Source organism: Engraulis encrasicolus, chromosome 17, assembly GCF_034702125.1.
Source record: "Engraulis encrasicolus isolate BLACKSEA-1 chromosome 17, IST_EnEncr_1.0, whole genome shotgun sequence".
NCBI lineage: Eukaryota > Metazoa > Chordata > Actinopteri > Clupeiformes > Engraulidae > Engraulis > Engraulis encrasicolus.
In genome coordinates, this window is record NC_085873.1 from 37,156,534 (window position 1) to 37,169,803 (window position 13,270).

At 43.2% G+C, this 13,270-nt stretch overlaps 1 protein-coding gene across 1 annotated transcript; it reads right to left on the reverse strand.

Annotated features, from left to right (window-relative positions):
* LOC134467462 (inactive all-trans-retinol 13,14-reductase-like) lies at positions 1–12,829 on the reverse strand. The gene is made up of 11 exons (XM_063221336.1): positions 12,664–12,829; positions 10,346–10,528; positions 9,856–10,097; positions 6,379–6,574; positions 5,540–5,737; positions 4,345–4,464; positions 3,873–4,011; positions 2,214–2,323; positions 1,758–1,924; positions 1,015–1,174; positions 1–503 (listed from the first exon to the last, which is right to left on the reverse strand). Exons 1-11 carry the CDS (start codon positions 12,827–12,829, stop codon positions 337–339), a joined length of 1,848 nt encoding a protein of 615 aa, XP_063077406.1. The 3' UTR covers positions 1–336.
* Positions 12,830–13,270: the final 441 nt, after the last annotated feature.

Consider the following 13,270-nt stretch of genomic DNA (forward strand, 5'->3'; position numbering starts at 1 on the left):
CCTGCACTGTCAAAGACAAGTACGCTTTTGAACAGTACAAGCAATGGCATGCAAGCACAGTAAAATACGTTAAATACAAGTGCAATCAGGCCATGTCATGACAATACAGTCTCTTGGCCAATGGGGTGTTCTCATGGCAATGTCACGACACTACACTCTCTTGGCCAATGGGGTGTTCTCACGGAGATGTGTCATCCAATTAGGCAAAGTCACTGTAGTATGTTGGCCAGTGGGATATTCTTTCCGTAATGTCTTGTCCAATCAGGTGTTCTCACTACAATCTCTCAGCCAATTGGGTGTTCTCACTGTGGTCTCTTGGCCAATTGGATGTTGTCCTCACTGCAGTTTCTTGGCCGACCGCGCGTCTTCCTTGGCCTTGGCCCACTTGAGCTTCTTCTTGATGAAGAGCAGGTGTACGTAGATGATGTGGTCCAGAACGGTGGAGGCACACAGCAGACCCCCGTGCAGCGCCCCAACAATACCACAGCTGAACACGTCCTGACCTGCAAAACAAACAGGAACATTCAAAAACACAAATCTATGGATAAACACACATATATATATTAACACTGTATACTGCATTATCATGTGTTACAAACACATACATTTAACCCATTGATGCCTGATGTTGCATTGCGCAACATTGGCCCTGGCGCCTAGATCTGCATTGCGCAACATTCAGGCTCATGAGATTTGAGACTTTATTAAATATCTCTGTTTGTTTGAGATGAATGAACACATTCTAATGAAAGATGAGGGTCTTAGCCTTTAAATGCAACTTAGTGCATATTTTTATGTGCTTCAGAAGCTGAAATATTTAGGTTTTTAGAGGCTGAGGGCAGCTTTTCTTAAGAAGGTCTCAGGCATTCAGAACCTTTTTTTTGCAGATGCCTCAGGCGTCAATGAGTTAATTGATAAATAGGTAGGTAGACTGATCAGAGAGAGAGAGAGAGAGACAGAGACAGAGACAGAGAGAGAGAAAGAGAGAGAGAGAGCGAAGCCCATGCCTCTTACCTGATATGTAGAGGTTCTTGACAGGCGTGTCACAGCGGTTCTTGGCCATGGATATGGGGTCGTATCGGTCCAGGTTCTGCTCCGCCGAGTACATGGCTCCCCGGTAAGCGCCCAGGTAATAGGAGTTAGTCAGAGGGGTGGACACCTCCTGGTACACCAGCTGAGATACACACACACAAGCACAGATCGAATAGCTGTGTTAAAGGTACACTGTGTAGGAACTGGTCAAAAAAGGTACTGCAACTATGCTGCTCGTTGAAACTGTGCCGCCTATTGCCAAATTGGACCTTTTCATGAAAGTTTACTAAGTAATAAACTCATATTTTCTAGTATGGCCCAAGTACAGTCATTTTTGCAGCGTAAAATTACTATTTCTGGAAATTCAAAATGGCGGACCATGGAGAAGATCCCCCTTTTCATGTATGTAAAGTGCAACTTTTCCAGTCATAGTGAATACTTAGAATTTAATGGTGGTGGTAAATATTCATGAAAACGGTAACATTAGTGATTGGGCAGCATGAATTCTGGAAATAAAGATCTCAAACTGTGTCCCTTTAAGACATGAATATGATAAGGTATGGAGTAAGAAAGGCCGACAAGCATCTGTGTGTGTGTGTGTGTGTGTGTGTGTGTGTGTGTGTGTGTGTGTGTGTGTGTGTGTGTGTGTGTGTGTGTGTGTGTGTGTGTGTGTGTGTGTGTGTGTTTCTGTGTGCGTTTTTCTATGTGCGTGCGTCTGTTTTTACCTTCTCTCTGAGCTTGGGGAAGTGTTGGCAGGCCCAGTCAAACATGTTGTTGGCGAATCTCATCTTGTACGCCATGTAGTCGTCTCCTCTCTTCCTCACCGTCTCGTCCTTCCACTCCTCAAACCACTCGTAGTTCGCCATGCTCAACATGATCATGGAGGTCTTGCCTGCAACAAGCAACAAGGAGAGGATGTAACGGTAGCAACAAGGAGAGGATGTAAAGCCAACAAAACTACCCCAGGAAAAAGGGGTCAAAACATGTGGGGTCCAGGATTTGGTGTGCACCAATAGCAGTGGACTCACCAAGGTAGATTGGTGCAGTACACACACACCAACGTACCCATGCACACGCACACGCACACGCACACACACACACACACACACACACACACACACACACACACACACACACACACACACACACACACACACACACACACACACACACACACACACCTGGGTGTCTGATCTTGGCGGTGGTGTCTTTGGCAGAGGGGAGGGTGAAGTACATCATGGGGATGTTCTCTGGGGCGTCCTCCTTGCTCAGGCTGAAGAAGTTATCCATCCTGACATGAAGAAATTACATTTTACTTCATTATCCAACCTAACAAACAATTACATTTCATTTTATCATCCAACCTTACACACAAACAGTTACATTTCATTTAGTTTGTGTACGCAATAAGTTATCCAACCTAGACTCAAAAGATTCAAGAGTTTATTGCCATTGAGAATGAAGTCCAGTTGGAACTGTCTAGTTTTTCAAGATGGTGCTCTTTGGTGACAGGCTTGGTTGATTTCAAAAAAGTTTTAGAAATACCAAGGCACTCATCGTCTTTGTAATTAAAGTGCCTTTATTTTGTTGTCATTGCATGATTAAAATACTTCAAAGTTTATTGCCATTGTCGTTTTTGAAGGCAACGGAATTGTGTACGGAGTAACAACACTGTGTCGTTTCAAGTAGTAGTGACCTATGTACAGACTAAAAGTGCCAGCCGTCGTTAATCATAAACCACACAACCCTAGCCAGGCTGTGCCCTCCTTGTGACGCAACAGCTTCAGCGTTGCTACCAGTCAGGTCAAGAGCAATGCAAGTACTTTCTGAGTTCCCGCAAATACGGGAACTCCTCCCACTTTGTTGGGAGGCAAACAATCATTAGCAAACCAAGGGAGGCCATTTGGGAAATGCCGTTTGGGAAATGTTAATTGTTATGCTCTTGGTCAGACCAAGTCCCGAAGAGATTTGAAAGTCGATGATAATCAGGCTAACACACCCCCTACTCGGGATTTACAGTACAGTAGGCAGGTCTGAGGCGGACCCTATCTCCCTTGTGATTAGGTCAGGTGATAACCAGTCAACATTCCACTTGTGGAATGTTATGCATTATGAGAACACGGAAGTTATCCAACCCAACACATACTGCACCTTCAGCAATCACGGTAAACATAGCAAACATGACAAACATGGCAATCAATTTGCAGATTTCTGGCTATAAACGTGTAATTGGACCATTTCAGGTCAAGGACAAGGTTACGTCACAACTCGCTCTCTTATGAGTGTGGGGTATGTACAATATCGCTCTCAAGCTGGAACTGTTCGCCCTCAAATGGGCGGTCACGAAAAAGTTCAAAGAGTACTTGATGTGCCCAGAATGTATAGAAGAACTTAGGCCCAGGAACTGAAGCCCATGAACTTAAGCCCAGGGTTAAGAGTTCCAGGTGCGTTTATACTGCAAGCCAACTGAAAAATCTAATTAGAGTGGTAGCCGTGGTAACCCATTCAAAAATGACCTGTGAACACCTGGGGTTACTGGTGGCCAGGGTTGCCAGATTGGGCTGTTTCCCGCCCAATTGGGCTGCTTAGGATGGGCGTATGCGGGTAAAAATGGCATTTTGCAGAAAAACCTGCCCAATTTTTGCCATTGAAATCAATAGAATTAGGGGGGATTTTGTGCTTCCAGGCGGGTTTTGAGCATTTTTTGGGCTGGAAATTACCTGCCTCATCTGGCAACCCTGCTGATGGCCCTGGCAGTTTAGGAGGGCCTGTTACCTAGGGTAAGTACAGGGGCTGGGGATGGCTAATATAAGTCAAGGATGTAATATCTATGCACTCACATCTTGTCCATGTCGTTGTCCTTGAAGAACCAGTTGGTGACCTGGCTGAGTCCGAGCTCCTCTGGAGTGGCATCAAATCCGCAGAAGATGAGGAAACATCCCTTGCCTGGCTTCATGAGGTTCAGACGAGCCTGGATATCTGTAGTTTAGATGGCAAACCGGTAGAATAGAACAGAATAGATTAAATTGGCTTCAGGAGGTTCAGATCAGGCTGAATGTCTAAATTTTAAATAAAATAGAATAGAGCAGAATAGAATAGAATGAATTGGCTTCAGGAGGTTCAGATGCGCCTTATATAAGTAAAGAAATAAAAAAGTAATCAGCAAATAGAAAGAAAAAATTCTGTAAGCTATGGCCAGCCTAGTAGGCTAGCTCTGGTTTGATCATGTGATAACTACCTGTTCTTTGTTTGATTTTATCTTTCTGTGATGTAATGTAATGTAATGTAATGTGATGTAATATGAGGACTCACCAGTCTGCATGCTGATCTCACGGGGCAGGAGCCTGTTGAAGGTGTTGAACAGGCCGCAGTTGGAGATTACCACTTTAGATCTCACCTCCACTTCCTCCTGGCCTTTCCTGACTGCCACACCTGACCAATCACGAGACAGACGTGGCGTATAAGCATTCCATCATGGAATATAGCACATCACAAATCACACATGGTATATGTCCATACATGGTATATAACTAGTATATTAGGGAATGGGTAAACCCATACAGATTTAGTTTAAAAAAAGCTGCACTCTCGGGTGTAATTCTTGCAGTTTTAAACTACTGTGTTAGCATGACAGACAGACATTTCAGGCTAAGCCTTCTTCAGCGTCTTTACATGAACTTTGCTGTTTGCTCGCACCCGAAGACCTTGTAAGAAACAGTTGGGAGTTGAGCGCACTTTCCAAAAAAAAGACTAAACCCATACAGAAACATAAATGACCCGTGCCATATATGATTATATGTAATGTAACGTGACAGATACACAACAAAAGTAATCATGATAATTAGAAAGATGTCTTTCTACTGCAGGCTATTATTTCTGTATGCAACCATGATTTCCACTTTGTTAATAATTAATAAATGAACAAAACATTAACAAATGGTTGTAAATGACTGGGAAATGTTATGTTAATATTTTTTATTTATCAAACATTTACAAATTGTGTGAAAATGAATAAAATACTCTATTAAAAGGTTTTTAAAATCTTGAACATATTATTTGTAGATATTTTCTAAAGCATGAATAACATTTTGTTAACAATAAAAACATGTGTTAATGTTTTGTTCGTCTTTTGTTAATTATTTACTGTCTAAGCAGAGATTATTATAGCGTGTTACTGGTGAGCAAATTCAGAATACATGCTACTTAGTAGTGTAGTTACGTAGTATAGAGTTAGGAGTTCCCAACCTTTTCCAACTTGGGGCCCACCCGAAATTGTCACAAATGTTCGGGGCCCACCTCTGACCCGATTACGAATAAAACTCACATAAATCAGCAGCAACACACACCAAAAATGTGATTATAAGTTTTAGAATATTATTTCAAGGCCCACTTGGTATACCTTCAGGGCCCACCAGTGGGCCCCGGCCCATAGGTTGAAAATCACTGGTATAGAGTTAGTGAAGTTAGTGAAGTGCTACACTATCCTCCTGCCCAGCCCGACACTCACCACAGGCAGCTCCCTCAGCATCCAATAGGATTCGAGAGACCGGCGCCCTCACCAGCACCTCTCCGCCGTACTTGCGGATGGTGTTGCTGATGTGGTAAGGGATCTCACTGGCGCCCCCCTTTGGGAAGTAGGCGCCACGCTTGTAGTGGTGGACGAGCAGGGAGTTGATGAGGATGCTGGAGTCCTTAGGTGGGGCTCCTGGAGGGGAAAGAACAGAATATAGTTAGATTACACTCAACTCACGATTCGGTTTGTATCACGATTTTTGACCTACGGTTCGATACACCCCACGATTTTCCAAATGTATCTTTTTAAATTAGTTCACTTCACTGAGTTCACTTTTACGCATTGTTGCCTGGACTGAAGGCTAACAGACCTTTGAAATGGCGCATCACGATACTGCCTTCTTGCAGCACGATTCAGTATTGTGATCTGTGTCTGTGTATCTGTGTATCACGATTTCTCGGTTCGATACAATATCATTACAGTCCTATTAGTTATGAAGGGAAACATGGGGAGGATGAATCGAGATCTATCTGAAATAACAAGCCAGATTCCAAATACTCACTCTTTATGGGTTTTTATTAGGCCTTTATTTTTTCTGATAGGACAGTTTAAGAGCAGAACAAATACCTTCTTTGAATAATCTCTTGAATAGTCTCTTTCTCACCATAAGGAGAACACGAGTTGGGCATAGTGAAGGGCTTATTGAAGTGAGTGTGTGTGCGTGTGTGCGTGTGTGCGTGCGTGTCTGTGTGCATTTGCATGCGCACGCGTGTGTGTGTGTGTGTGTGCATGTGTGTGTGCGTGCGTGCGCAAATGTGTCTCATTTAACTCACCATAGAAGAGGTAGGAGAAGATGACCTGCAGGTCCTTGTTGCTGGTCTGCTGGTCTGCCCACCAGGTGGCGCTGGTGTGCGACAGCTTGTAGACGGAGAGAAGGCGGTCAGCGATGCCAGACTTGAGCAGGAGCAGGGCCAGCCAGCGAGGGACCAGCTTCAGGGAGGCCAGGAAAGGAATCTGCCTTGCACCCAGCTTAAGAAGGGAACAAAAATGATTAGGCCCAAGCTCATTAGCTGCAAGCTTAGTTACAAGCATCTTAGTAAAAAAGTAAATAAATTGTGAAAAAAAATCACTATTGCTATAGTGCAGTGGTTCTTAACCTGGGGTGCGGGCACCCCCTGGGGGTGCGCCAGAGATTTCAGGGGGTGCACAGAATTTTGTTTGTGTTGAGGTTGTGACCAAAATTCTGCTAGCAAACTTTATAATTTGGCCAAATCAAAACCAAATTAAAACATGTTTTGGTCCTCATTAAGGTATTGAATAATGTCACAAGCAAGAATCATTGCAATTCATTTTTTAGTGTGTATACACGTGTAGAAGTTTGGGTTGGGGGTGCGCGGCTTGTCTTGGGCACAGGTAAGGGGGTGCGCTAAGAAAAAAAGGTTAAGAATCACTGCTATAGTGTACAGAAACATAAACGACACAGGACATAACGGTACATTAGTTACAAGCTCAGTTACAAGCATGTTGGTAAAAAAGGAAATAAATTGTGAAAAAAATCACTATTGCTATAGTGTACAGAAACATAAACAAAATGACCTCGGAATAGGACACAGGACATAACGGTACATTAGTTACAAGCTCAGTTACAAGCATGTTAGTAAAAAGGAAATAAATTGTGAAAAAAATCACTATTACTATAGTGTACAGAAACATAAACGAAATGACTTCAGAATAGGACACAGTAGGACATAACGGTACATATGTCAGCTCAACTTATTAGCTACAAGCTCAGTTACAAGCATGCTGAGGAAATGCATTGTGAAAAAATATCACAGCATTATTTCTTGTGTTAGTTCCTGCACTGAGGAAAGTCCAGGGGGGCTGAAACGTTTGCACTTTTCTTCTCTTTTTTTGCAACCTTCTGGCTCCACACAAAGTAAAAACAAACATGATCTCAAAAAAACTCTGAGTACGTCATTCTGTGTGCGAGCCCCCCTGCAAACAGCTTGTGTTAGTTCAAAACTTAGAAAGTGTAGGCTATGACCATTTCTAACAGTGTTAAATTTGACTCTTTAAGTCTTAAATGAACATTGTAAAATATAGTCTGCGTACAGTATGCTAATGTAGAAGCATGTTAACGTGTACTGCAATTCAATACAATACAATACAATAGAACATGTATGTTCAGTGTATGTAGCGCAGTATCAAAACAATTAAGTTGTCTCAAAGTGCTTTCCAAATGCACAGACACACATACACATTCCTACATTCACACACCAACTCTGGAGGCTGCCGTATGGGGCCAATTGTCCATGGTTTACGTGAGAAAATGCACACAACACATACATACACAACAGTAATACTAGTCCTAAAAAGATTACTCTGCAAGCCATGGTATAATTTCACAACATCAAGACGTAGCCTACTAGCGCAGAAGGAGAGGTAGCAAGTGGTGTAAGTGGTAGCAATGCATCTCAAGTTAAAGTTGAAAGTTGCACAGTTAGTTTGGCATTTTACTGTTTCCTAAGAATCAATAGGCCTACATGACTACATTCTAAGCATGGGCTGTATGTTGCAGGCTATATGGTCCATTACTTAACTGCAACTATACACATTATTCAATTACTTTCCACATATGGATAATACACATTTTAAATGTGATCCAAAAGCCACCACCAGAACTGATCCTCATTTTTTTAACTCCACATCCTGAACAGCAGAGGGCAGCATTCTCACATTTTGTACCTTCATGAGTTTGCAGGTCTCTACACAAATTTCCAATATGATAAGATCACCAAGATAAATCACACCATGTGCCACCAAATGAACATGGCGTTCCATTGAAAGAACATTTAGGCCTACTTTCCTAGTCTCTTTGTCTCCTAAAGTAGTGTTTCCCAAACCAGGGGTACGTGTCCAGGAGTAAACGAGCACACTACAACTAGGGAAACGGTAGGCGTAATGATAACAATGTACTGTACGGGAAATAGTCATATTGGGATAGAGGAAGAGATATGGAGTTAGGGGGTACTCATGGCATGACAAAAAGGCTTAGGGAGTACGCAAGGCAGAAATGGTTGGGAAATAATGTCCTAAAGGGGCATTGGCCATGTCCGCCATAGGATTGCACCTTAGAACTTCACCTCATGTGGTCTCCGGAAGGAACTTCTTATCGACCGTCTCTACCTAATCAGTCGTCTCTGTCTGGTCTCCACTGCCCATTATCCTCCCGTTTTGTAACGTCAGGAGTTTAAAGAAGATCTCTACGGCTTACTATCCTTACGAGGCCTGCTGACAGCTTTCGCGGGGCCCGGGAAAAAGTAATCTAAAACCTAATACATACAGAGCCGGCTGCAGAACCAAGTCATTGGACGGGCATTTGATGGAGTATGGGGGGCACCTTGGCGTGGGGTATGGGGTCCTCCCCCAGAAAATTTTGTATTTCTTAGATGCAACTTCCTGCATTTTAACCAAATTGTGGGCTCAGTTTCAGCTCTATACGGAACAGTACTTTTGTTTCTAAATATGGGACAATCCCATTATTTCAAGGGATCACTGTTCACTTATTATTTCACATTTAGGTCTACTGACAATGTCTAAATAGTGTGGCCTATTCATTTATTCCTTTATTAGGGCTATGGTGGTTCAGCACTGGTGGCATTTCATCTTATACTTTATATTTATTCAGAAAAAAATACTCATTTGTTGCATATTAATGACCATATCAGCATGTTTAGGTGAATAGGCCCAGGGGGGGCACAGTAGCTTGGCTGGGGGGTCAATGCCCTGCAATGCCCCCCCGTGGCGCCGGCCCTGAATACATACAATGTAATGAGGATCCATTTCTGTGCCCCTCTCATCCACGGTGACACCAGTGTAATGTTAACAATAATTTTCTGTGTGCTATTATTGATTGAGCGCTATGATTATTAGCTTTCCAGAATGATGTGAAAGTTCCCATTCACTTTAAAAAGGCCCTTCCCAACAGCCCCCTATATGTGTCCCCCGTCTACGCTGCCAATGGTTCTCTAGAGCCCCTGACAGGCTCTACAATACCCAATGAGAGACCATTCTCTACAGCAGAGATTCTTTAAGTATATAGAGATATGCCAATGTAATAGGTTGCTATGGGCACCTAACATGACCAGGTTCCGGTCTGACTAAAGGGGCGTGTCATAATACTCCTCCTAGCATTGAATAGAACAGTCTTCCCGCCCGCTTGCAATAATAGAAGCCGGAAACAATGGGCCAATGGAACCTCTCTCTCTCTACTCTCTCTGTCTACAGCTTAGCATCCTGTCCTTTTGTACCTTCATCAGTTTGAAGAAGTTCTCCACGGCCTGCGTGTCGTTGGGGAACTGCTTCTTCAGGTGGGCCTCCATCTCGGTCTTGCCACTGAGGAGCGTGTACTTGCGGAGCTCCTCCCCCTGGCCGATGTGGAGGGTGTCAAAGTGCTGGCCCAGCTCATCGAACTCCAGCTGGCCCTCTGTGATCTGGTCGAAAACCACCTTCATCAGGCCGTTCTCGTGCATCTGGCCGACATAGTGGAGCCCTAGATTCATACACACATGGATGGACAGACAAGCACGTACGCACGCACGCACGCACACACAAACACACGCACACACGAACACACCAGCACAAACATAGTTGTGCTCCTTTTAGTGCAATTCCATTGCAGTTGTTATGTGCATAGTGCAAACACACATAGGCCTACATGCGTACACAGTGAACTATCAGGTGGGCTTACCAGCATCAAACACAAACACAAAGACAAACAGTACTATCACCAAGTCTTACCGGCATCAAACTCGAAGCCCTTCTCGACGAAGGAGTGGGTGCATCCCCCAGTGGTGTCGTGCTGCTCCAGAACCAGAACCTTCTTCCCGACCTTCGCCAGGCAGGCGGCCGCTGTCAAGCCCCCTACTCCACTCCCGATGATGATTGCGTCCAGGTCGTCTGGTATACGGTCCTTGGTGAAGCCTGCACACAGATGGGGAATATCAAAGGGTGTGAGCGGTGTGATTTTGTTTGTGTGCGTGTGTGTGCGTGTGTGTGTGTGTGTGTGTGTGTGTGTGTGTGTGTGTGTGTGTGTGTGTGTGTGTGTGTGTGTGTGTGTGTGTGTGTGTGTGTGTGTGTGTGTGTGTGTGTGTATGTGTGTGTGTGTGTGTGGACAATATGCTGTTTGCATGAAACCTTGAATATACTGTATGCTTTCAAATAATGCAATCATTCCATGAATTGTTAGACATACTGTTCATTACGTAATAGATGCATTTACTTTTCCTCTGATTGTCACATAAGTGATTGTAATTGATTGTAACAAGTTAGTATTGGGGACCCAAAAATGATTGGCGAATGAAAGGCAGAGGGTCACGAAAATACTCTTAGGTCCAGCAGCAAAAGTTTTGGAACCATATATCTTATCAATAAAGACACAACGAGGCAGAGAAAATATACTTAAAATATATGTCACATTGGTGTTATGGCCTTTACTGGTGTTTTGCAGGTGTAGTAGCATACCTCTTTCTTCCCCCGCACTTATATAGACAAGAGATATGGCACCTACAGGCATGCAACCTAGTTGAAGGGTCTTGACACACATTCCTTAGGTTGAAGTCTACATTTACACAACTGCACTGCACAGAAGTCCAATGACTCCACATCACTGGCGGAACAATTGCACACAGGGCCCCAGGGCAAGACACTTATAGGCCCCCCTCATACAGCCTCTCAAGGTGACAGTAGAGCCCCCACCGCCAATGTAGGAGGGCCCTGGGGCCCGAGGCAAATGCCCTGCTCGCCCCCCCTTTAGCTCCACCCCTGCTCCACATGTTCGTGTCTGCATAGGAACACAGCCTCTCTTCAATCAGCTGATCAGGTGATAAACACAAAGCCCTTATCAAGTTCAAGTTTTTATTTGTTTCCAAAGCAGAAAAAGTAGGTTGTAGCAGGTATTAAACCACTCAGAACAGACACACGACAATAAATAAGAACAACATGAAAACTGGGACATAGGTCAACACAGCACGAGGACACAATAAGGCCCCCAACCATTTCCCTGGAGCCAATACACGGAATAAAAGAAATAAAAACAAATAATTAAATGATGTAGGGCCTACCTTATCCTGCACACTTATTTACAATGTCTTTGAAAATCTATTGTTACATAGTTATACAGTGGTAAGCTATGTTAGGAAAATGCTTATTAATAAGTAGAAAGGCTAATACAGTAATGTAATATGTAATTGAAACAAATATGTAGTGTTTTCCAATCTGTTGATGTGCTCTACTGTAAAGCATAACAAGGACAAAGAAGAGTGGTCCACAACGCTCATTTTTTGCTTACCTAACCTTTCACATAAGATTTTTTTAAAATCTATGGACTGGTTTCTGTGTAGGCTATACATAGATTTATTTATTTATTTATTATTTATGTGTCCCTTATTTGCTTTACCATTATGTTGAATGACATTATTGAGCCAGAGAAGGAGTTCTGGGGTGAATTTCTCAAAACCAAAGTTGCTAACTACAGCAGCTACTTTGCTGTTTCCAATGCATTTTCCCATTGGCAACTACCGAAGTTGCTAACAGGCTAACAACTTCTCTTTTGAGAAACTCACCCCTGCTGTGCATCTACAGGGATCTAAATGTACACTTGTCCACTTGGGAAAACACAATTTTACAATTTACACCCAGCTGGATAAACATAATTTAAACAAGTAAATGTGTGCACATTCCACCATAGGCCAGATGCAGGACGATCAAAACAAATCCAATAATGAATAAAACAAGTCTGCAACACTGCTTGTCTATCCAGCATTGTTGTCCAGCATAAAATGAGCACAACCTTTCGACCCGACTAGGTCTTCATTGTTGGTTTGAAATGTTACACTTAAAAAAAAAAAAATTAAACATCTGGAAGACAGGCAGTGTTGCAGAGTTTTTTTTTATTCTTTAATACGTGCCATTTAAACCCTCAATGCAATAGGGCCTATCTATTACATGGTGGAATTTCATATGAAGAAATTCATGCATATGAATATGAATCATGCATATGAAGAAACTGACAATAAAAGCTAACTTGACTTGAAGTCACGAGTTTGATTTTGGCTCACCTTTCTTCAGCACCTTGTCCCTCTTCTTCTGGTCCATCTCCCGGGGGTCTTTGGGCCTCAGCGATGCCAGGGAGAACGGGCTGGGTTTGCTGAAGAGGAACCAGTAGGTTCCCCCAACGAAGCCGAGCAGCCACACGAGGAATACTCCTAGCAGAACCAGCCACATCCTGCCGGTTCTATAGTGTTCTGACTCTCAAAGTTCCAAAAGTACAGTAGTAAACTACTGTAATAGTCTGAAGTGTGTTGAACTTGCCTACCGGTTCTATCCTATTAGTTCTAGAGTGTTCTGACTCTCAAAGTTCCAAAGGTACAGTAGTAGACTACTGTAAATGAGGATGGACAAGTCTGAAGTATGTTGAACTTGCCTTGCAAGGTTCCCAGGACAGTCAATAAAAGTGTCAATGGAGATTTTCAAAAGTTAAAAAAAATGTTTTCGCCTTCTGGTCTAACCTGTCCAACCTGAAAGTTTCAAAGAACGGATGTGTTGAGGTGCAGATTGGTCCAAAAAAGTGTCCAAACTTGGAGACTCCGAGAGAGCAGACGAGTCCAGTAACAACAAGTGGGATCCTTTTGTAGTCGTCAGAGACACATGCAGTTCAGACTGGTA

What these genes read in the sequence shown, in the direction of transcription:
- LOC134467462 (XM_063221336.1), bottom strand. Translation starts at nt 12,829, where the DNA reads ATGTGGCTGGTTCTGCTAGGAGTATTCCTCGTGTGGCTGCTCGGCTTC. An exon ending in GGACAAGGTGCTGAAGAAAG is followed by an intron (nt 10,529 to 12,663) that starts GTGAGCCAAAAT and finishes ATCTGTGTGCAG; the next exon opens with GCTTCACCAAGGACCGTATA. An exon ending in CAAGAACCTCTACATATCAG is followed by an intron (nt 504 to 1,014) that starts GTAAGAGGCATG and finishes TTTGTTTTGCAG; the next exon opens with GTCAGGACGTGTTCAGCTGT.